General features: G+C 42.4%; 1 protein-coding gene across 4 annotated transcripts in view; it reads right to left on the bottom strand.

The window, feature by feature from the left end:
- The window catches only part of PTBP3 (polypyrimidine tract binding protein 3), a 46725-nt gene extending 26476 nt beyond the window's left edge, over positions 1-20249 (bottom strand). Inside the window, exons 1-2 of one of the 4 annotated variants that reach the window (XM_053371310.1) lie at positions 20119-20249; positions 9593-9626 (exon numbers count right to left, since the gene is read on the bottom strand). Coding sequence is in view for 2 of the 4 variants with exons in the window: in XM_053371307.1 (XP_053227282.1) it covers positions 9593-9626; positions 20119-20126 (42 nt within the window). In the remaining 2 variants the exon portion in view is untranslated. The remainder of the gene's footprint in view (positions 1-9592; positions 9627-20118) is intronic. The other 3 variants (XM_053371307.1, XM_053371309.1, XM_053371308.1) reach the window with 3 other exon arrangements.
- Between the last annotated feature and the right edge of the window lie 5794 nt (positions 20250-26043).

The raw sequence follows: 26043 nt of genomic DNA, 5'->3' as shown, positions 1-26043 counted from the left end.
CATATCAAGTTGTGCTCCTGGAGCAGAGGCTGGCAACCTAGTGCCAATAATAATAATAATAATAATAATAATAATAATAATAATAATAATAATTTATTTATACCCCGCCCATCTGGCTGAGTTTCCCCAGCCACTCTGGGCGGCTCCCAATCAGTGTTAAAAACAGTACAGCGTTACATATTAAAAACTTCCCTGAACAGGGCTGCCTTAAGATGTCTTCTGAATGACAGGTAATTATTTATCTCTTTGACATCTGATGGGAGGGCGTTCCACAGGGCGGGCGCCACTACCGAGAAGGCCCTCTGTCTGGTTCCCTGTAGCCTCACTTCTCGCAATGAGGGAACCGCCAGAAGGCCCTCGGCGCTGGATCTCAGTGTCCGGGCTGAACGATGGGGGTGGAGACGCTCCTTCATAGGCACTGTGGAGCTTGCAAAAGCCTTCATTCACTGCAATGCCACTTGGTTGAATTTTATAGAATGTGCATGCACACTTCCTCTTAATTGGGACCTCTCTAATCTGTCTCCAATCTAGCATGTTCTGATGTCCTAGCAAAGTAGTAGTTTCTGCCCGTAGTAGTACCATGTTACTTGGGCAGACTGCTTAGGTCTTCCGCTAAAAATAAGAGCAGACTTTACACAATGTTTCCCTTTTAACTACCACTAAGACAGGAACCCTTTGCTTAACCTGCCTGGCACTTGCCAATTATAATACTTCAAAATGTTTGCACATTTCATATCATTTGCCTGGAAAACATCAAAGTTACAGGCAATAGAAGAGAGTGGGTTTTCCAACAGAAACTAAACTCATTGCAGACTACAAATATTTAATCAATCCTATTTATTTTTGCAGGCTATAAAATAAAGCCTCCTTGGAAGACCTGTTTGGGCTGGCCTTAAGGGCCCACGGGTTAAGTCAGTGAAGGGTGTCCTGACTGTAATAAAACCTCATCCCATCTCCCAAAAAGAATACAATAAAATTATCAGTAAAAACAGTAAAACGTAAATTCAAAGAATAATTAAAATCAACAATAAATGTGTGGGGATTGTTTTCAAGTATGCGTCACGCAATTCATATAACTCTTAAAAATAAATGGATTGGGTTTCTCATATGCACACACTCTCGATTAATTGACTGCTGTCATAAAGCAAATCCCTCTAGTTTGAGGCACAGGAGTCGAATTTCCAATTTCACCATAATCTAGTAAAGTCTGTATTATGCCTTAATCACTCCCTAAAAAGCTATGCACCAGAGTTAGAAGTACTTTTTACTTTAAATAATCTAAATCAAACATATTTCAAACCAGACGGCAGCACATCCGTAATAGATGTATGTTTTATGTTTAGTTCAAAATGAGGCAAAATGTTTGTCAATTTTTATTTCTTAAAAGTGCCATAGATGTGTAGTTCACAGTTACGGCTCATCCCTCCTCCTCCATTTTCCGTTTCAGTCTCACATTAACTGCCACCTGGCAATATCACAAACAGTCATTGATGCTGCAATACATCTGGAATGATAAGAGTGGTAGCTTCAAATATCTCAGATGTTTCAACATTTAGATTTCACTATGTGATTCCAAAGAAGATCTTCGTATTGTTGGCATATTTTATGTGAATAGCTGACATTCAAGTTCAACCAGACTAGAATATCCTGGTTTATACAAGTCTAGCTATTTAGACAAGAGTGAGCAAAAAATTAGTAACCTGAGCTTCTGCACTAACATGTTCTATTACAAAATGAACACAAACCATTAAGACTCTTACACTCAGTGTATAGGAAATCAGAAACAAGGGTCTTGTACTATTATATTACAAACATCTATTTCAAAATTAATATTGATACACAAATCTCACATTGCTTTCAAACATTTATCTAGTCACCTATCTTGGGGGGGAAATAAAATTCTACAAGCAAACTTATAGGTAAGCTACATATATAAAACTGTTTTAATCATGTTTAATGTTTAGGTCATATTGTAAATTGCTTTGAGGTGCCTCATGGGATGCAATTCATAAATGGAAAAGTAACAACAACAACAAAACAATAGGTGCTGAGAGAGAAGCACCCTTGGTAATCTTCCCCAGTCCTGCTGGAACGTGTTCCACTTGCCTGCTACTTTACAGAACTTCAATTTCAGCCTTTAGATATTAGTACAAGCTTGATGAAGATTTGTACAGAATGCCATTAGGCAACCCCCTTCCGAAAGTGCCAAATGATGGGTGGGCTTGCTTGGTAATCTTTCACCTCAAGTGAATTTGAATTCAAAATAACTATCGTCACGTTTTTTGGGTACTATTTTAGTTCCAGCTGGGAACTCTTTAGAATGAAGTAACCTAACACATGCAAAAGAGCTTCTGGTGTCACTTACATAGATCCCAAGATTTCCATTTTCCAGTATAAACAAAGTCCGTGTGGCGCAGTAGCCAGAGGGTTGGGTTTCAGTTCAAAAGTCCCGTTCAGCTATGAAGCCTTGAGCAAGTCAGCCTCAGCCTAAGCCACTCTCACAGGGTAGCTATGTGAAGCTGCACTGCTGCTCTGAGCTCCTTGCAGGAATGCAAGAATGCAGATGCGAATGTTGATTCATGAAGAAGAGCCATTTAGGCTTTGACACGGAAAGCTGGCCTCAGATGGTAAAAAAACCTCACAGAGAAAAAGTAGAAGCGAAATATCGTGGTTGAGTTGGCCCTACATACATACCATTTCACGATGCCAAATTACCTAAATGAGATAGCAACAAGCTTCACTGACAACAAAGACGTCCCATTCCAATACTAGTCCAACAAGTTGATCAGCAATCTCCCTAGAAACAGGGCTGTTAAATTAACAGAGAGGGAGCAGCTGTTTCAGCCTTGCCTTCTCACTGGCACAGTTAGTTAGCATGCAGCTAGTTCCATTGTCTCATGTATCAATTATTGAGGCTGCCTGCTAAATCAGTAACAAGATACTATGGGCCTAACAAAAGGCACACAAGACTGTAATTAAAGAGCCAGTGGAAAGGATGCCTATAATTGAAGGAAGTGCTTCAGCAACTATGTAAGGACTACAAGGAATAATAAAATCAAGATACCTAAAGCTCAAGAGACTCTTCATTCACAAAGGCCTTAGAATATTTCTAGAATTCTCTTTTCACCACGTAAAAGCATGAGACTATACTTTGAGAAATTGGTGGTAATTTTTGACTGAGAAAGGTTTCATGTTAAAAAAAACCCACTTTCAAGTACAGGTTCAAGTTCAGGGGGTGGCTTCAATGATCCTACAGCGTTTGGTTCCCCAACCAGGAAAATGTGAACAGTGTGCTAAGTCCAGCCAAAGTTGTTCAGAACATTGTGAATTAACACAAGTACCTTGAAACTGGCCTTTTAGTAAATCAGCAACAAGCGCAGCTCTAACAGCAGCAGGGTACCACATTGTCAGTTATCTGTTCCTGTGAACCACCTGGTTGCTGCATCTGTGCTAGATGAAGCTTCTGGACCAGATACAGGGCCAGCCCCATATAAAAGCGTATTACAATAATCAAGCCTTGAGGTTACCAATGCATAGATCACTGTGGTCAGGCTACTGTGTTGTCCAGGAATGGTTACAGCTGATGTAGGAGTCACAGAGCTTCAAGTGACAGATGGATCAAAGAGCATCCCCAGACTGTGTACCTGCTCCTTCAGGGGGAATGCAACAGATCTATCTCCCAGACACGGCAATCTCCCACCCACATGGCCTGCATCTTTTCCAGATTCAACCCCACTTTATTAATAAACATCCAGTCCACCACTGCATCTATAATGTACAGTTGTGACCAATGTTTTTTCCTATCTTGTACCTACATATTTCCATTAGAAATATGTGGTTTTTTGCCATCCCAGTTGAAGTCTCCTGGACAACATATACAATGTGAAAGTCAGTCTCAAAGTGTTCAGCTAACAAAGTGAAAAATAAGCAATTGAGAAACTGCAAATGCAGAAAATCTTGGACTTTTCACACATAGCTGTGGAGTTAGTGGCTACATAAAACCAGAATATGTATGAGTCACTTGTATTTTTTTCATAGTCAAATGATATTTAAAGTAAGCACCCTTAAACTACAATTCAACCAATTAAATAACTGGCTTCTGTATTACCAAAAATACAAGCAAGTTTGAGATGCTTAAGGAAATGCCCAATTGTAGTTTTTGTTAGAAGCAAACAACATATTTAGGACAACCAAACATGAACAGTGCATTTAACCAACCGCTCCAACCATGAATATAGGCATTCTTGAAGTAGTTGACTAAAATTGTAATTTAATAACTCAATAATTAAATCAATACTTAGTTATTTAAAGCAATAAAGGTTATTAACCCTAAACTTAAATAAAGTTAATAAGTGCCAACCTAACCCAACAGTATTTAAACTCTAAATATCATGGAAACCAAATTGACGATATGGCCTATACTGAATAATAAGTACTATGGGAGCAACTGCTTCTTTCCTATGTAAACTGCTTATTGCACACTGCTTATTATATACTACTTGGAACTGTTCATATATAACTATAAAAAGGATGAAGTTAAGAACATTCAGGACTATTATCTCCCAGGAAGTCTTATTAGCTAAGTCAGTCCTGTTAGAAAACTCGTGTGATCCCCCACAGACACCGAAATTACAACACTAATTTTAAATGACAAATGACTACTCAGTGTCACAAAGCAGAAAATGTATGGTAATTAAGGAAACAATGTTAAAATAAATGAGCAAAAAAGGAACTAGGAGGCACATTTCCTCCATCTTAAAGTGAATTCTGCAAGAGTAAGTTATCAGATCCTGCCAGAGGAGCAAGCATTATTACATTCAAGAAAGAAAAATCCTAGCTGACAATTGGCTGAAAGTGATATTGTGATATACAACTCTATTGTTTTTCTCTTAGCAACCTTAAGAAAACTGTCAGGGATGGAAGGGGGTATCATGGTTGTTTTGAAGAAATTTAGGTTGACATTGCATCTGGTTAATAACATACTTGTATGCCACCCAGGAATACACAAGTCGAAACCTTGACTGTGCAAGTGAGGTAACTAGGAAACATATTGGTTGTATCCTGGAATGAAGATGTCCTACTAATTATGGATCTGACTTACTTGAAATAACAGCAAGAAGTTCTTAAGGCAACAAAACAATTGCTCTGGATTCTATGGTTAGAAATGAATTGCTCTGGATAAGAACTTTTCAAACCATATTAGAATGTCTTAGGGCTCCTTGGAAGCATATTACAGATTCCTCAGAAATCCAACAATAAAACTGTTAGATTTATCAAAAAAATAAGTTGTATTCCATATACCCTGTCAATGTGCATCCACAAGACTGTTTTTGCATTGTTGGGTGTTTGCATTCCAAGGCTGCAATCATAACACCATTTACCATGGGTGGGGGAGACCCACTGGATTCAATAGGACTTACTTCTGAGTAGACATGGTCCAGAATGCACTATTATTTCTTGACCGCATGCACAAAGGATCATCTACAATACGCAGGGATCCCTTCTCAGAAAAGTATAGAAATTATTCCAAAAAGATGGCAAGTTTGAAATAACACTGATCTAGCTAGTCTGTCTGGTATGAAAATGAACTCTGCCTGGGAGGTGACCACAATAAATTTGAGCAAAAGATTGGTATTAGGCCTCTATAACTGGTTAGTAAACTGTTAGCAACTGAAAAGAGGCAACTGTTAGAAGGCTCAGTGTTCCAACAGCTGTCAATCTTACCTCTTTTCTCAATCAACCTCTTTTCTACAAGCAACCTCAAAAAATTAAATTGACCACAAACGGTCTGAACAGAGAAAGTAAAATCCAGAATTAAAATGTGCAATTCATCTGTAAGAAACCCAACAATTTCAAATGCTGTCGGACTTCAACAGGTGAGTGCTACTTCTTAACTTTCAAACTAATGAAAAATGTCTTTATTATGCTTCTGGTGCTGAACCTAAAACTGTATAGATTCGGATTAGTAAGGAGTCCTAAAAGATAACTTTTCAAAAATGTAACATACATGCAATCTGTGTAACACCTTCTTTCTTATCACTGTACAATTCTATTCAGGTGTTCTACTATGTTTAATCAACATACAAGGGGGAAGCAAAGACAAGCATGCTAGTATTGCCTGTCAGTTGTCCTTCACAAGCTGAAGTGATAACATCTGCTGTGGGGAGCCTTCACAACTTGTGTAGGCTTCCCATTTGATTTAGGACTCTGAAAAACTGGGATGTAATCATGGGGAGTCTACGCAAGCGGAAGGTGACATGGACAGCAAGAAGGGGCAGTGCTAGAGTGCTTTCCCTTCCCTTTCACCCCCACGGCGCTGTTGTCTAAACCACAGAGCCTAGGACTTGCCGATCAGAAGTTCGGCGGTTCAAATCCCCGCGATGGAGTGAGCTCCCGTTGTTCGGCCCCTGCTCCTGCCAACCTAGCAGTTGGAAAGCATGTCAAAGTGCAAGTAGACAAATAGGCACCACTGCAGCGGGAAGGTAAACAGCGTTTCCGTGTGCTGCTCTGGTTGGCCAGAAGCGGCTTAGTCGTGCTGGCCACATGACCCAGAAGCTGTCTGCAGACAACCGCCGGCTCCCTCAGCCTACAGAGCAAGATGAGCGCCGCAACCGCAGAGTAGTGCCTTTACCGTTAAGCTGCAAAATGGACTGCCCCTCATAGCTTACAAAATTACAAGGTGGGGGGGGGGGTCAAGTTGGAGCCAGATAACATGCTTTATCTGAAGCAATTCTTTGCTCTCTCTTAATTCATGAGACGTTTAGACTCCAACAGCTTTGTTAATTATTGAATTAAACAGGCTTGCCTCCCAAATCTCAAAAGGCTACAACAACACTAGATTGTATTAACCAACCTCCTGCAGTTACTAGATACCTATATTATAATACAGTGTGCAATTTGGTGGTGCTCATTTAAGTAGAGTCTATGAAACTTACTGGCTAAGCTGCTCTGGAGTCATGGAATTTTCACACATTCAAACTGCTCGAGGAGAGTGTCAGCAAAACAAAAAGTCATTATTTCCTCCCTTCCCCTTCCACAGACTTTACAAAATCCTACATATGCATTGTACCCAAATCATAATGCATCATACAGTATAGTAGGAAGAAAAGACCAAATACATTTCTTGAAACACTGAGGTGTTAAGAATTACTCGAGAACAAACTAGAGGGCAAGGCCCCTTAACCAAAAATCACAGTATTTGTTCTCTGGCAAATCTAGCTCTCTCTTCAGGTACCATTTGAAGAGGACTAAAATGCACTACTTCTTATTGTACTCTTAGAAGCTGACACAGGACTGATCCTGACATTCTAGTGATATGCTGCTATCAAGCCTCGTAGATATCTGGCTACATGGAGAGTTGTGTGACTGAAATACTTCCAACAGTGTTCGAAATTAGCCAGGTGCCAGGCACATTTTGCACCTGGCTACTGGCCACTTGCAACCGAGTAAAGAAAATGTAGAGATAGCCAGTAGCAGTACAACAGCTAGAAAACAACAAACAGACAAAAAAGCAATGGAGAGATTCTGGAAATGCCACTATAGTATCTATGAACTGTACACAGAACAAGCAGGGAGAATAAGAATTATTGCAAAGGGCTCAATATAACATAAAGCTGGGTATTTTCTTGCCTCATCAGATGGACAATTCAGACTAATGGGGGGGTACTTCAAAGCACTTACTGACAGTGTGCACTCAGATGCTAGAATTTGGGTACCTTGGCACAAAATTTAATTTGTACTTTAGCATATACAGCCCCAATGATACCATCATGCACTAAACTTATTTGAAACTGAAGTATCCTTAAGACTGGTTATGTTTTCCAGTTATGTGTACCTGCATCCCATTTTGCTGTAAAAAATGGGTTACTATGCAGATAATTGAAAATATATTGTACAAATATTCAAGATATTTATCAGAAGTCCTATTACAGAATTGGTTCTGCCTAACTAAAAACAAACAAACCCCGAGTCCAATAATCTCTTATAAATATTTCATAACATGCAGCGTAGCTTCCTTTTGAACTCAAACTATAATATTTTGTCAGGTTCACTTCCGTTTTGTCTTTAAACCTTCTGGTATGTTAAGTAAAAGCAATGACTCAACAGATAACAAAATTTGATCCAAATCTAGTCTTTTAAACCCCGAAGTCTAAAACCAGTCTTTCATTCCTAAAGACTGATCTCCATGTCTTAATAAAGTTTACCTCTTCAGAAAACGGTATACAATGTAGTTCAATGTATAAAATATTGCATGTTATTCCCCCCCCAAAAAAAATTAGACATGACTTCTTTATTCTTTTGTTAGCTTGTCTATTTTCAGAAGCTTGCATAAAAAGTTTTCATATTTTGTCTACTTGTTTATCTGAACAAAGCAATTACGTTTTCTATGGCTCAAGTCCTGTATTCTTACTTGGGAGCAAGTCCCTTTTAGGTAAAGGGACTGACTTCTGAGTAGATACAGTGGATCTCTGGATACACACCTCTCTGGTTGCGTATCTTTCGGGTTACGCACGCGGCAAGTATTTTCCCAGGTTTCACCGCGCACGCATGCACAGAAGCGCTCTACCGCGCCGTGCACATGCACAGAACAGGCACGTCCGGTTGTGAATTCCTCAGGATCCGATCAGAGCTCCGAAATGGATCCTGTGTGCAACCGGAGGTACGTACTGAGCTGTAAGGAACGTAATATTAGAGCACTATCTTTCACTGGCATACGTGGACTACAATTTTCTTTTGAAGCTGTAGCATTCAACAGCTTTGTGATGGTACAGTAAAAGTATGTCTCAGTATTGATCGTGAACACAACAAGCCATTTCCAATGCAGCAGCTACAATGGCACAATGGAGCAGTTTCCTGTGAACCCTCAAAATCAACTGGGGGGGGGTTGGGGTTGGGGAATCCTCCAGAGCAGATTTTGAGGGCATGTAGGGGAATGAGAGGAGGCAGAAGTTCCTTTCCAACAGTGGAACTATGCAAGTGGAGCACTGGAAATAACCCAATATATTCCAAGTCTACAAATTACACAGTAGCCTTCATTTTATGAGACAAAGAAATAAAAATGCTGTTGTTACAAACATCTAAAGAGCACAGAGCAGCTAGGGGGTTAGCTAGAAGTCTTTAGCAGAACTGAAGTTCAGAGACTGCTATAACGTATGAGTCACTTGACCTTTAAAATTCAGTTTCTGACAATCTGATTTTATTAATATGGCCTGCACAGGTCTAGAGTACAATGCTTTAGATAGTTATTATTAAGAACTAATTCTTAAACCCAGCATTTTGGTCATTAGGATCTGAAAACAACCAAAGTATGGAGACTCAAAACCATTGGTATTAAGTATCTGCTTTTCTCATTTGACAACTTGCAAGCAAACAAAAACACTTTAATCTCTGGGCTACAAATGACAGCAAGCTGAACTGGAAGAAACATAATTGTAAAGCTGTAAAAACAAACTGTAGAGACTTCTTTGTGAGGGGAGGGGAATCAGACTGAAACAGAGCAATGCCACAAAAGCAAAAGATGTGTATGAATACCAAATCTGAAAATAAAAATGGAGTAACAAGTGCATATGAAAGGACAGAAAAAGATGCCTACCTTTAAACCGACTGCTATAAGATCTGTAACAACACTGTGTGAAAAAAAATGGGAGAAAATGGAAAAGTTAGAAAAATAGTTATTGCACAGGCAGTGGTAAATAAAGCTTAAGGAAGAAAAAATATCAGAAGAATGAAATGAGTTGTGGAGCGTTTTGCAAAAGAAATGGGACAGTTTAGTAACACACAGTGTGAGAAAAGGAAAGTTTAGTTAGAACATGTAGTAAAAACAAAAAACAAAACCCCTTTACACAACTCATTAAAGGAGTTTTTAGACACATCTATTACACAGGAAGTAGTGGAGACGTTTCCTTTACAAGCCAGACACATTTGGATTAAATTTCTACTGCTTTTTAGGGTGGGAAACTGTATGAAACCAGGAAAAGTGAAATACTCCTATAGCAGTTATTGCTTCTGTACTGTACAATAAAATGCAAGAACAAGACCACACATCCTACATTGTCTCCTTAAGGGTAATGAAGTCTAGTAAAGTTATGAAAAGTAGTTCCACTTCTCTCATATTCCTTTCCATTCCCAGTCCATTTGTGGGATTTCATTGCCATTCATCCTAAAGATGATACAGCAGACAGAAGCCACTGAGAAACAGATGGATAGGATCTTTCAAGGAGATTGTTCTGCAGTAGGGGCATAGCTTCTCCAAACAACAAAATATAACCCTGGGCATCCAAGCCCAAGCGCTGAAACATATTTCAACAAGGACCAAATGAAGGCAAAATTTAAGTGAAATTTAAACTACCTTGAGATTAATCTAACAACTAATCGTTTACTTCTGTTCTTCCTACACTCTACTGTATCAAACAATTTCCCAGAGTTTCCCCAGCCACTCTGGGCGGCTCCCAATCGAGTGTTAAAAACAATACAGCATTAAATATTAATAACTTCCCTAAATATTATCATCTTTAAGCTCAATATATTCTAAAGAACACAATCCCACCATGTCACTTCCTAACTATCATTGAGTAGAAGTTAAAGCCACAGCATCTGGCCAGTAATTCACCGCAGCAATCAGCACCTGCTCCCCTACAAGTAAGAATTTGGGAAATGGAAACTGGCTGTGTATCTCCTCTTCATCTCATCTATGTCTCAACTTCACATTCATTAATACTGCTGCTTGTTGTTATTTCTCACCTTCTCCAAACTGCAGCCCAAATAAGAGCTCTAGAAAGAGATGTGTGCTACTGGGCACTCTGGCAAGCAGACTTATTATTGTATTCTATAAGCAACAGACAACACTTTTCTTCTAAAGATCCTGCCAAATATCAAGAAAGAGGAGCAAAATGCAGGCTGTTCCTATATGTAGATGAGATGCTCTGTGAACCTATGTAATGCAGACCAATGTTGTAAGCGCTAGAGGGATAACACATGCTAGGCAGAATGTGTGCTCTTGCTTGGATGATAGAAAATACTTTTGTTCTTGCTGAAAGATGCAAGATAATCTGTGGTGTACGGAACTGTAACTGCTAGCTAAAACTGAGCAAGACTGTTATTTGATTTGCGAAAATGTGATGCAACATTAATCAAATTACCACTTCCTTAAGTTTATTAAATTCATAGATGCATGGTAGATAGTGAAATGATACAATGAATAGAGATCTTCACCTTTGCCAAACACACCCACACCCAAATCTCTAAGGTTACAAACCACTTCTGATAGGACCTGCTTCATCTATCAGTATCACACGTAGCATTAACTTCTTATGCTAGCCATGTGTAAATAAAACAAAAATAAATGAAAAAACACATAACCAGAATACAAATATTTATGTATAACACACAACCCATTATAAAGATTATTAAACTATACAGAACAGTTGGGTAAGTATAGATACAGAATTAGTTTCATATGTGATAGTTTCAAGTATGCTCACTGTACAGAGATGAATGTCCCTAGTAAAAATACTAAAATTCAATACAAATGAAATGATTGATGAACTTTGGGTTTTTCCTTTAATTTTGAAATTGATTTTAAAAGAAAAAAAGAACAGAGATAAAGGAAACAGGAGAAAGACAAAATAAAGTTATTGCAAACTTGAGTCCGATTTGGAATACAACCAAATAACTTATGCCTCTCTGAGAAACTATGTCTCTGAGCAGCATATTAAAATATGTTGCATTTGTTTTCTTTGTTCTTTCTAGTACTGTTAATACTGTATTATTTTTCTATTAATTGACATGAAGACTGACATAATCAAGGAAGCAGGCACATTGTGCAAGGTTAATATTTAGATTTTTGTTGGATGATTTCTGGATGCAAATTGTGCACAACACATGCAAGCTATTGCAAAGATTTGAGCAGCTGTAGAACTGCTATGTCAAAGCAATACTTCAAGTTTGCACCGAACAAGACCCTTGCATTGCACCAGCAATACACATTTTCAGCCGCAACTTTCACTGATGAAGAATGTTTGCTCTCAAGCCAACAAGAGAATGGTTGGATCCAGAAAAATGCTGGCAGAGTGGCATGCTCATCCCCAGCAGTTCACCAAAAAGTCTCCCCCAAAAGGTTGGGGGACTCTGCAGAATGGAGTGGGATGTAGTGGCCATGGGAGGATGTCTGGCAAACAAACCAGAGTACATGTTATAATAACCACAGTTGGCTCCAGCACCAAAGGGAAGGCTGCTTTCGGTCTGCTCAAGCCACTATAGCAAGATGGGACACCCAAATTATACACCTGGTAAGTTCAACTTAATAAATAAGGTCATTTGTCCTATTAAGCACTTGCAGGTTCAGTTGACACTATTCAACAGAAACTTTTTTAATGTCAGGAATTACCAGAAAACGCGGGTCATCTGCTTGAGTACAGGCCAAAGAGTCAAAATGTGCAGTAGTTTTAAATTGCTTTCACAGTTCACTCAACTAAAGTAGATTCTCTTGAGACAACAATAGGACAACAAATCCATTTGTATACTAACAAGATTCCTCTCATCTGTGCAACCTAGTTCTTTTACTTGAACAACAAGTAGGGGAATATGGGAAGAAGAAGAACGGTCAAATCACGTCACAATAATATTTGATTTTTTTGTTCAATGACTAGACCATGGCTGGGTGATGCATCAACACACCGTCCAAAATCAATTTGAAGTCTACATTGTAGTAACAGTTTCATAATATTCGGCATGATGATATATTGTGAATCACAATATGTGTGAGCGCGCTATGTAAAAAATTGTGATGTGGTAACAACTGTGAAGCCAGTCATCGTTTCTTTCGTGATTTCTGCCACAGTGTCTCTCTGTACCAGGGCTCAGCGACCTTCTCCAGCCATGGGCCGGTCCACCTTCCCTCAGACCATGTGGGGGGCCGGATTATATGGGGAAGGGGAAAATGAACGAATTTATATGCCCCACAAATAACCCAGAGATGCATTTTAAATAAAAGGACACATACTACTCATGTAAAAACACACTGATTCCTGGGCAGTCTGCAGGCCAAACTGAGAAGGCAACTGGGCCGAATCCGGCCCACAGGCCTTAGGTTTCCTACCGCTGCTCTGTACTATAAAATAACAATTGTAACAATACATTAAAGGTAAGTAATGGTGTATCAGTTTTAGGCCCCTAAAATAGTAGCAGTTGCCAGGACTTCACCTTATTTGCCTCTACATACAGTGGTACCTCGGGTTACATATGCTTCAGGTTACAGACTCTGCTAACCCTGAAATAGTACGTCAGGTTAATAACTTTGCTTCAGGATGAGAACAGAAATCGTGCTCTGGCGGCATGGCAGCAGCAGGAGGCCCCATTACCTAAAGTGGTGCTTCAGGTTAACAGTTTTAGGTTAAGAACAGACCTCCAGAACGAATTAAGTACTTAACCCGAGGTACCACTCTACTTACATCAGACATTGTGATATATAGGCAGCCCCCCATTTATGCGCATTCAATGTGTGAAACCGTATATATGTGCATTGCACTGAATTCGGAAGAGACCCGGAAATGTCATAAAGACGTTACTGAAACGTCACTAAAAGGGTGGGTTGGGGGCGGAATGGGAGGTTTCTGGGCTTTTTCAATGGGTTTCGATTATACACAATTTTACTGATGTGTGTGATGCATCAGAATGTATTCCACACATAAATGGAGGACTGCCTGTACTGGTATATTGCAATCTTTACCTGGTGATATATCATGATGTTGAAAACCAGCCACTGCTCAGCCCTAGACTAGATTGAACTCAAATTAGGAGGTTTTTGCAAATTCTTTGTCATCCAGTGTACAATCCCTCTGTAGGTTTGTTTACTATTTTACGTAGTAAAGTGGTTCACACGAGAATGCCCCCTCCCTCCCCAAAAAAGATCATGAAATGCCCCAGAAGAACCACATCAATGTCACCTGAATACATACACACTGTAACTGATACTCAGCTAACAGCACTGCTCTCCCCAGCAGCTTCATTGACAATAAAAATACTCAACCTATTCCTAATAATGCTGCCACACAAAGCCACACCGCGGCTCTCCAGCCTATGTGCCCATATCCCAATAAAATGTACTATCTTGGATTCTCCATATGCACATAGCCAAGCAGTCATTCCCCTAATTCAAATATTGCAATGATCACGGATGAAAACCCACTTGTTTCTTCCCCAAAAGAGGTTTGATTTGGGGGGGAGGTGTTAAACACAAATATCCTATGCAGAAGCATCTTAATCTGAAGTCATTTTACTTACAAATCTAATTGGTTTTGTGAGAAATACAACAAATTCATAAATAAATGTATTGACATTTGTTGCTATCCAATTATTTTATTATAGACATGAACATTAAATCAATATGGTGTATGGTGCCCGACGCATATTTGCAAGCATTTAAAAGAATGCTGTTAGTATGGCTGTAAATATTAATTAGCCGATTAATCAACTAAAGCATTAATCAATCAATAGTGTGGGCAATCTTAAACTTTAAGGCTGTAAGTTACTTTTGAAGTCATTTTATTTCCAGCATATTAGCACCACTGGGAATGAACAAAACACATTCAAGTCCACCTTTCTTCTAAAAATGAATGATAGCTTTTAGTAAATGTTTTGCTAAGTATCTGTGTTGATGTTTTGGTGATACGTAGATATATCAGTTGCCTGAAAGGCAGAACAAAAAACCATTCAGCTCTATTATTTAGGTATCAAAGTAAATTATTTACATCCCTTTAAAAATATAGATTTGTTTGTTCTATATCACAAAATACTTAACATTCATTTTTTTTACAATTAAAGGGTTATTTATTTGCCTCTTAGCAATTGTTCACCCTATCCATCAATATGAAAGATACCGTATATAATTTTCATTAACTTTAATTGGGGAATACTTCCTTCAGCCATTCAACAAACTAAAACTAAGCAGAAATGTTACACAACACCCCAGTACCTAAAACTCACCAAATAAGGTTCCTAGGCACCATGTATTAATGCATTCTAGATACAGTGGTACCTCGGGTTACATACGCTTCGGGTTACATATGCTTCAGGTTACAGACTCCACTAACCCAGAAATATTACCTCGGGCTAAGAACTTTGCTTCAGGATGAGAACAGAAATCGTGCTTCGGCGGCGCGGCGGCCCCATTAGCTAAACTGGTGCTTCAGTTTCACGTTAAGAACAGACCTCCAGAACGAATTAAGTACTTAACCCGAGGTACCACTGTACTTTTGTTACACAACCCACACCTCACCCACATTGCAGCTTTAGTATAAGTAAAGCCACATACCAACAGACATCTTGCCTCATTGTAATTAGCTGAATTAAGCACACAGACACCCATTTACAGCATGACTTGAGCATCATTTCTGTATTAAAAACTTGCACCTTTGAACCAATTTCAAAGGACACCACTATTGAACAGACAGACTTCCCCTTCCCCCCTTCACATCTGCTCTGCTGAGCCTCCCAGACCTCCAGAGCAGATTTTGGGTCAGTGTCGGGGACTGGATGGGAAATCCATTGTATCAATGAAGCCTGTTCCACAGGCAGAGGAGACACATTAGATTTCATTCTTAATACTTACTTTGCCTCCAGGACAAACTGCAAGCCCACTATAAGTGAAGTGATTGTGGTGGGGAGTGAGATCACAAGATAGTTGTAATGACTGGCATGTAATACTTTTATGTATGTCTACTTAGAAGCAAGCTCCTGTGAACTCAGCGGAATCAACATATATAGAGTTAAACTGCCAGCCTGCTAAGAGTGTTGCAATATGACCATAGTTCCAATTTGTTTCTAAGAAGCTGCCCTGTAACCAAGTTGCTTCCGATTCTTTTCCTGGTGACTGTGTCTGAGGAGGCAGCAAAACTGACTCCATCAGGTTAGCTGGCTCCAACTGCCATTTTGCTTCCTTGTTTCTCAGAACTGCCTCCTCAGCAGCCATTTCAACTGGTCACTACAAGTTGAACTACACTAACTTTAAGAATTGATGCGTTGAATGTGCTTTATTGCTTTCATTCCTCTTTCCTTTAATACGATACGTCTAATAAACATTATGCCTGTGGGCATAGCCTGCCTCGTTTCTTTAATCAAAGTACAGAGCTTAGAACAGTCTAAGCACTGCAGAAATTATGGTGGATGGTTTTTGAACTTGATTGGGAACTTGGCACAAGATGGGTGGTTTGTGTTTGTTAAAGGAAAATTATTCTCCTTAGTCTACCTATAAAAATCTCGTGTCCAAGCCAGAAGTATGCTTTAAGGGTTTAAATATGGTGTGGGTGAGGTTGCAGTGACAACTTCTGAGAAGTATTGTGGACCTTCTGCATTACAGCCTTTGTATTAAGTACACATCAGGCTGATAATCGTTAGCTTAAAACTGCCTAAAAAATCATGGCTAAGTACGACTTTAAACCCAAATTCAATGCTGGTATTCTAGCGAACAGACCAAAATTTCAAAGCTTTATTTTACACTTAGGTAAAGGTAAAGGGACCCATGACCATTAGGTCCAGTCGTGGCTGACTCTGGGTTGCGGCACTCATCTCACACTATCAGCTGAGGGAGCCGGCATTTGTCCTCAGACAGCTTCTGGGTCATGTGGCCAGCATGACTAAGCCGCTTCTGGCGAACCAGAGCAGCACACAGAAACGCCGTTTACCTTCCCACTGGAGTGGTACCTATTTATTTACTTGCACTTTGACGTGCTTTTGAACTGCTAGGTGGGCAGGAGCTGGGACCGAGCAACAGGAGCTCACCCCGTCGCGGGGATTCGAACCGCCGACCTTCTGATCAGCAAGTCCTAGGCTCTGTGGTTTAACCCACAGTGCCACCCGCGTCCCTGTTTTACACTTAGGAAGTGGTTAAACCTATACCTGCTTTATATAGTGAAGTAAATATAAAGTACTTTGCACATTTCGTGTAATCTTCTAAAGCAAACTCAGAAACCATAGTTTAGTCATTTCAATTTTATAGGTGGGCACCTAAGCAAAGCTGGTAGAACCAAATTCACACCTAAAAGGGGATTTGAAGTTTGTCTTCTGGCCAACCTCTTCATACAACGTAGAACTATAAACTATGGTGTATAATTTATATCAAGTAGGAAATACATCTTTTAACAAATAGGACACATGCAACTAAGAGACCACCAGATACTTATTGAAATCCTGAGAATATCGGTTTCCTTTGTTTGAAATGTGCTACAACCCATGTATTTGCAAAAGAGTACCTGAAAGGGTTAAAAATGTAGGCTAATTATATTTGTTTTTTTCATTTCACAGTTTTGAAGATGGAAAAACACATTTGGAACACTTGTGCTTAGCAGTATCAATTATTCAGCTTACAAGGAGAGGTGCTGCTTTTATTCAAGATACTGGGGTTTTTATTGAAAATGATACACAAATGTGCACTCTAAACATGGTATAAATCACGCATCTACACTGCATGCTACTGATTCACTTTAAATTTCTGAGAAGGCTTGTGCTCAACTACCTATGGTATAACAGTATGAAAATCAGCTTTCCACAATATGACTTATTAGTGGGGATAAATCATGTTGTATAAAGGTTAGATTAACCCCAACGATGTCATGTCTAGATGAAATCTACTAAAGTATATTTTTAAGAGTTATTAAGTAACAGAATCCTGAAATGCGTTCGCCATAGAGAAACATCGATATTCAAGTTAGAGGTGAAGATTGCAATCCTGTACCTAAATTCCTGGAAATAAACCACACTGACCTCAATGGGAATTACTTCTCAGTAGATATGCTTCACTCAGTAGTGAATCAGATTGCACACTCAATTGTACTATTCATAATCCCGTATCATTTATTACCTATTTATTTATTTATTAAACTGCACACCGCTTGATTGCTGAAAGCCCTCAAAGAGGTTTACAAAAAGATAAAACAAAAGTATACTTCCAAAAAAAGTAATGGAAATCTGGGCTTAGCAACTAATTTTATGAAGCAACCCACTCATAGTTATGCATAAGAGCACTGAGCCTTCTCAAAGTACATATGCTTAACTTAAATGCCAGTCTGAGTCTTGTTTACAGTAACAGAAAGCAGAAACTTTCAGTGCAGGAAAACATATTGCAAAATATGAACCGTTTTATCTGATCTTCATCACTAAATACCACCCAACTTTTCATGCATGCTCCACCAGGCAGATACTCTTGATCTGCACACAATGGTCCAAAGAATGAGCACCCACACTGATAGCCAACAATCAAATGATCAATGTGCACAGACACAGTACCAACCAATATATTCTCCATAATATAGTATGCACATGTGTGTGTGTAAATATTCTCCACAATAAGAGTCTCCATAATATTCACATGTCCTGTATTTGAGGATAAAATAGTATGTGGTGGGGTGGGGGTGTTAATCAGACCCTGAAATGCACCAAGCTATCAAAACCCATGGAACTTAAAACACACATTTGAATTTTGCATTACAGTCGGGACAGAAAAAGCTGCAATTAAGAAAACCACCATCGCAAGGCAACATCCAGAGAGAGAAGGTACAGGTAAGACTTTTCCAGAGGCTGATTTAAACACCTGAAGAGCAAACACGATGGGGTCTGTTTTCATTACTGCGTGAGACTAGAGTTCCAATTAATTAGTTAATGGCCTTCACCAGTCCCAAGTAGAGATTAAAGCGATAAGCTTCTCCAGTTGTTGCTGATGACTGCGCTTTACAAGGCGGCGGGCTACTACAGTATCTGCTTAAGAAGAGGGGGAAAGAAATCTGAAGGGGGGGCAGAAGCACCGCGAGTCACGATGCAATGTTAGAAGCGGGCGCGTCTGCAACCTTTAACTTAAGGCGGCGCTCTCTATTTCCTGGTTCTGCTCTTGCGCAGCGGCGGAAAAGCCACGATGCGCTCCGGCAACCACCCCCTCTGGTGGGAGTCTCCCCGGGCTCAACGAGGAAGCGCTCCTCCCGCGGCCTGCTCTCGCTCACCCCCCTTTCCCCACGACCAGCAAGCTCCGTCTCCCCCGCGCAAGATGCGCGACGCGCCTTCCTCCCTCCCCAAGAACATCGCCACGCTTTCCTTCCTCCGCGCGAGCGACTCGTCGCGCAAAGGGAAAACTCCTGTTGCCCACCACACCTGACACGCAGCAGCAGCAGCAGCTGCAAAAGGAGAGAATCAAAACAAAACGCCGTCCTTGCAAGCCTTGCAACTTAGGCTCGTCTCCTTTACTGCTGTCGCAACGAGAAAGAGGAAGAGACAGCGGGGTGGGGACGGAGAGAAATCTGTTGCTCTTGTGGGAGGCTTCCTTTTTGGAAGGAGGAGGGGGGAAAAAGAAAGATCCAACAATGGCCAGCGAGGAAGGGACGGAGAGAGACTTAAAAAGTCGCCCCAGCCAGCTGCACGGCTCCCGAGCGCAACAAGACGTAAGAAGTTTTCGAGGCGGGCTCGTCACGCCGTACCTGGGGGAAAAGTTGCGCGCTCGCTCTTTCTCCTCCTTCTCCCCCACCCCGGCAGGTTCGGGGGAAGGGAGAGGAAGAGGAGGCCGGGCCAGCTTGTTTTTCCTTCGCCTTCACATGCCCGAGAAGCAGCTCCCGCTGCAAACTCCCCATGACCCCTCTTCTCCTCCTCCCCCCCCCCGAAAGACGCGAGGAGAAGGAATGCGAAGAACCGGATTTTGGAGGGGCGGGCGCGCAGATCCGAAAGGAGGCGGCTCGAAGCAACATCCCCCAACACATGCGCCAGATGCCGCCCTTGCCTCCTGTCCCACCTACGTATTATGCGCCCCACCCCACCTACCTACTTACCTGCCCGGGTGACCGCACCTTTTATCGCCGCCGCCGATCCCCACCCCCCACCCCGCGCTTCCTCTTTCGCTTCCACCAGCCCCGCCGCTGCCCTCGGCGCCCCTCCACCAACCCGGGATATTTGGCAAAAAAACCACAGAGGTAGAGAGATAACAGTGTGCACAAAGCGAAGCAGCCACTGGCCCCGGTGAGGTGGGGACGGGGGAGGGATGGGGAGGGGGGGTTGGAAAGGGAAAGACCCCCCCCCCCGCTTTTCGCCTCCATAGGCGGGTGCAATCCGCCCGTCCGCGACCGCCGGGGCGAGGCAGGTACTTACCCATCCATGGCACAGACAGGAGGAAGGAAGCGGCGAGGGACGGGACAGGGCGAGGGGGAGGGAAGGGAAAGGGAGCGGAGCGGCCGCCTCACAGAAGGAAAAACGAGAAAGGATGGGCGAAGCGGGGGGGCGGGGCTGCCGGCGGCGCGCAGGCGCAACAGCTGGGCCCGGCCCTGCCCGCCCCCTCCTCCTCCTCCTGTTGCCGCCGCCCAGCTAGTCGAGGCTCCGGGACACACCCAAGCGTCAGCTGGAGAGGGGCGGGGGAGGCGCGCATTCGGGCTGGGCAAGGTGCGCGTGCGTGCCCCCCGCCCCCCGGCATCGAAGGCTTCTTGCCTTGCCTGGGAGAGGCGAGCGAGAGCGCGCGCCCGCATGCAAATGAACACGCGCGGCCCCCCGGGAGATCTCGGGGCGCGAGCCTTCGGCGGCAATAACAACAGGCAGCAACTGTTGCTGCTGCTGTTGCCGCGGGCGGGGTGCGCGCGCGTGCTGCCCTCAGACTCGGCAAGTCCATTTCTCGAGGAATGTTTTTCGGGGGGGGGGGAGGAGGAGAGACGTGGGAAAGAGTCGGCACGCGGGATGGATGGCACAATAATACGAGAGAAAATCATCTGCTGTATTCGCAACGGTTCCGGACCTGTTCTCAAAGTTTTCCGGTTCTCCTTGCCTCGTTTAGCCAGACTTAAAATGGACGCATATATAATAATGGGGGGGGGAGGAGAAAAAGCTTTCTCCGATTGAACACTGTGAGAAGCGCCTTTCTGCCCTCCTAATGGCAGACGTAGAAGACAGAAAGCAGGGTGGGTTGTAGTTAGTGGATTGTTTGCTACCAAAGCCATTTTGGGAACGTCCAGCAGCTCCCGGAGTGCAAGGGTTATTTTCCATTGAACATGTAGCAGTAGGAATATCTATTTGTGGGCTACAAACCAGCCGAGTTAGGCAGTGTGTTTAACAACACCATCCTAAGCTTACAGGCTCTGAAGTAAATTCCATGTTGAGTTCAATAGACTGCACTCCTATAACTTGGAACAAAGCCTCATTGGAGGCAATGAAACTTCTGGGCATGTATAGGATTGCATTGTAAAATGTTCCTAACTCTGTATTGGACAGTGGCCAAAAAGCTTTCCAAAAAGCCCATATTACAGGGGCAGGGTGACCTGGCTTTCACACCCCAGGACTGGAGACACTGATAACTTGAGGTTCCCCAAATTGCTACGGGTACAGGTAAAATGTTATTTCTTCTCAATCCATGGGAAAGCTCTTCTTGCATGCAATGAGAGATATTAGCGAACAACCATCTGTGGGCAGGGCCATACCAGTCTGAAGAAATAAATGCTTCTGTGCTGCTAGGAATAAACATAATTAAAGGCTCTTGGGAGTATCTGCCTCTTCTAAGGACAGGTAATTTTGCAGTTGTCTCTGCATCCAGGAGAAAGACTGAATTATCCATTCACACCCAATTCAAAGATGTGTCAGAATTACCTGGCGTGCCATGTGAATCTCTATTCTGAGCCAGTGTGCTAGTCATTCATACAAAGACATAGCAGGTAAACTCCTAGTCTTTGCCAGGCTAAATGAGAACAGATTTCATTAAAATACTGCACACTGTATGTCCATTTTATATTTCAGCTTCAGCAAACCATATTTGGGTGTGGCTCCTATTTAGATTTTTTTTCTTGGTTGGAAGTGAGGCAGTTGTTGCTAGTCCTCAAGTTACTGACGTGAAAGGAAACTGAAAATTCATCTTCCATTATTTTACCTTGGACTTTCAGTTGCCTTTCCATTCTGTAACCTGAGAACCAAGGTAATCAACTCTATAAATGACTATGAGGGAATCTAATTAGCAGCCATACCAGGCTTTCATTTGTCCAAGACCAGGATTGAGACTGCCATGGTACAACAAAAGGAAACTTTCCAAAAGGAGTAAAATGCAAAAAAACAACCCAACAACCCTAACCCTCCTCCACCAGAAAGAACACACAGTTCGTATAATTTTCATTGTCCTTGACTCCCCCTACTTAGTGGCCTTCTAAACACATGCAGTGTGATCCTATACACATTTACTCAGAATTAAGCTCCACTAAAATAAAACTGACTTGCCCCCTAAATAAGTGATTGCAGCTTTGAAGAGCAGCAGGAATGGTGGCTTAGGGATCACACTGTATCCACAGCTCAATCTGGGGTTACTTAAACAATTCTTGACCCTGGATGGATTCTGTACACCCAACAGTTGCTGCTGGGTGTTGTCATTGGCCATGCAATCTAAAGCAGACTATTGATTTTAGTGGACAGAGCTGATCCATATTGAAATTAATTTTAGATAAACTCTTCTGAGAGCTTAAGTACTTCCTTGGGAAATGAGACCAAAGGTCCCATTTAGTCCAGAATTCTATCACCTGCATCCAGCTAGATGTCTCTGGAAGGCTCACAAATGCACAAAGGCAGCATGATGGCACCCCCTGTTGTTTGAACCCAGGATATGGTAATCAGAAGCAAGTGAAGAGCTCCACATGCACAGGAGAATCCCATAGACAGCAGAACCCAGATAGATTGCCTTGTGCCAATGAAGAAATCTAAGGGAGTTGTTCAAGTCTTTGAAACTCAAACCCTGTTTTACAGTGTCAGTTGTCAAAGCTGCCAGTTTTGTTTGTTTTGATAACAGATGCCTAAGCTTTTATGTAAGGGCTGGGAGAACTGGGCCTTGAATTTCCCCCACACTCTGCATTTTAGTATAGAGTATTTTCCCACCAGGATGTTTAGAGCTCAGTAATGCCCAGCCACAAGCATTATAAAAATGTGAGTCAAGCCTTTCTTTTTTTACATCCTATTAGGCTCTCATACTCAAAAGCACCATGATAGCATAAAGTCTCATTCACCCCATTGGGCTTATGCCATTGAATCACTGCGGATTAAGGGTGGTATGTAACTTAGTTTTACTCAGTTTAGACCCATCAAAATTAACTTAGTCATGTTTATTAATTTCAGTGGGTCTACTCTGAGTAACAGTTGGATACCACCCCATGTTATTATTTTTAAATCTTTAATCATATTTCTGTTTCAGATTCTTTACACAGGCCACATTCTACATCTTTTCAAATAAGAGAGTCATATATTTGGGGCACACAAAGCCCATAACTACTTTGACTTAAGTGGTACCATCTGAATGGCAGTGCCAGAGTCAGACTGGACCTGTCGGAGACCATACTTGAATTGGATGTAGGCGCTACAGCCCGAGATCAGTTGCTGTCCTGCAAAAAGCTGAAGCACAAAGTGCCAAACTGCAATATGAAGCCCGGCTTTATTGGGGAGCCATGGAACAGGCTACTAGCACCTATTTTATGCCTGGACAATCCAAATTTCAGCAGCTTTCTTCCGTGACTTACTAACATGGTGCCTATGACCAGTGGCGTAGTGTGGGTTGCTGGAGCCTGGGGCAGGCACAGGCATGCCAGGTGGCAGGGCACAGAGGGTGAATGGAGCCCACCACGCTAGCCCAGTCTTCACTGCCGCTGCCGCTGGAGTGACCACCCCCACTGGAGCCAAGCAAGGCCACACTGTGGCACCTACCCACTCATGGGGGGGGGAGCCCAGCCGGCAAACGTGGCCTTGGGTGAGCAAATCCCCCCAACACCTGCGGAGAGGAGCACCATGCTGGAGTAGCCTGCATGGGGGCACCTGGTTTGTACCACCTCAAAATTGTGTGCCTGGGTCCATGGGCCTGCTGGCACCCCCCCATGCTATGCGCCTGCCTATGAGCACACAGACCCTCAGAGACCTTCCTGGCACCCTTCCTCTGTTGAAATTGGGCTTGAAATAAACATTTTATCAAAGCCAGCGGAATAGGTTGTGGTGTGTGCTTGGCTAAAGTATGTGTGTGTGATGTCCACAACAGTTCCTCTGGTGTGCAGATGTGCTCATGGGCCACAAAAGGTTGGCAAACCTTGCTTTATACTTTTCCTTTATACATTGTGGTGCCCACCATCTGGAATGCTCTCCCCACTGAGATGAAATGTGGTACAGTGGTACCTCGGGTTACAGACACTTCAGGTTACAGACGCTTCAGGTTACAGACTCCGTTAACCCAGAAATAGTACCTCGGGTTAAGAACTTTGCTTCAGGATGAGAACAGAAATCGTGCTTCAGCGGCAGCGGGAGGCCCCATTAACTAAAGTGGTACCTCAGCTTAAGAACAGTTTCAGGTTAAGAACGGACCTCCAGAACGAATTAAGGTCTTAACCCGAGGTAGCACTGTATAAAAATATTTTAAATGTATAAATGAAACAAAATGCTACCTAACAATTGCAGAGACCTATATTGCATGCTCCTATTTTGTGCCTAAATAAGGCCATGAGATATGAGTACACGCAGTCCCCAGGGTTGCCAACTCCTGAAAGACAACTCTGAAACCTGAGTGTGGCCCTGGCGGTGGGACCTCAGAGAGTCAGGACTCAACAGGTTGAAGGACGGGATCTTAGTGTGAAGGGCAGGTGATAAATTGTAATCACAAAAACAGTGATAGGAGATAAAGTGCAAGGCCTTGTATCCTAGAGTACGGCCTTGCATCAAAGGTGTGGAGTCCTTTGCCTGGATTAGAGTGCAGCTGCTCATCTAAGGTATACTGCTACACCAAGGATTTGTTTACAAGTCCTCTGCCTCCAAGCAGTACATCTAAACATGATTCAAGGCTAAACTCTTAAATGTGTCACAAGCACAAAGCAAGAGCAAAAAGATCACAGCCAGAGTCATAGATTATTAAGACATACTGTATATGCAGTATATTATTAAGGAATTAGAAGATGTTCTTAAAAAACAACAAAAAACACCCCCAAACAATTTACCCACTTTGCATATGGAAAACACTGGTGCTAAGTGACAGCCCAAATGACAAGCAATGAAAACATGGTGGAGAATATTAAGCAGATCAGCGAAGAAAGTGAGTCAACCTAATGATGGTACAAGTTGTCACAACAGGAATCATGTCAAAGAATTAAGCTCGTTGAAAACATTTACCCCTTGTTTGCATGCATACCTTGTTTTGCCTCTCATAACACACGGAGAAGCAAAGACATTCACAACCCCCTTCCATTACCAACAAGAATATCTCCTGCATTCATACACAGACCCTTCTGTCATCCTGTATTCTACTTCTGCCCCATCTCACCTTCTGTTTGGGGCTGGAAAACATGGTGCTGGGGCAGGGCTGGGGCCAGGTTGCTCAACGTGGGTAGCAGGAGTGCTGGCAGTGACTGGCTCAGGAAAGCCAGGAGTGGAACAAAGCAGCCAGAGCAGCTGTGGCATGTCTTCTCCAAACCATCTTCATTTACTGCTAGTTCGTAGGCTCATCTTCACCCAAAGCATATAGGGAACAACAGAGGCTGAGGACCCTAGGCCACAGGAAGAAATTGGGAGGGAAATGGGACTCAGGAGACGCAGCCCAAGGGGCACTGTTGTTGAGCTTTTTTGCAAGATTGCCCCAAGTTATTCAGCTTTCGGGGGGGGGGGGGAATAGCTCTGCCCAAGCCAGGCATCCAGGAGGGACAGTGGCTCCAGCACCCGGTACACCCAGCCCCTGCTTTCCTACAGTACTGGCACTGTGGTGGACCACTTTGATTTCTTTCACTGCTGGCACCAGCTGCTTGCACACAAGATATGTCACTGTCAGTTATCTCTTCAGCTACAACATGCATGCTGCCATTCTGCATATGCAAGTTGCAATCATACAATAGTTTTTTAAAGAGTGCTGGAAAATGAGCCAAAGGCAGGAAACTTCCCTCTCCCTTGAACAGGTGGGGAGGAGTTCTGGTCGAGTAAGCTCATCGAGTTCTGCTTGGTTGACTACCTTCATCCAGCATCATCGGTCCACAAGGTTCCTTGTACCAACTATAGAAGGCAAATAATCTGTGGAACTGCATTTGTATCTATTAACCT

The sequence above is a fragment of the Podarcis raffonei genome, chromosome 17 (genome assembly GCF_027172205.1).
Source record: "Podarcis raffonei isolate rPodRaf1 chromosome 17, rPodRaf1.pri, whole genome shotgun sequence".
NCBI classification, from domain to species: Eukaryota; Metazoa; Chordata; class Lepidosauria; order Squamata; family Lacertidae; genus Podarcis; species Podarcis raffonei.
The sequence above is the reverse complement of the archived record's forward strand: the minus strand, read 5'-3'. Positions and strand labels throughout refer to the sequence as shown.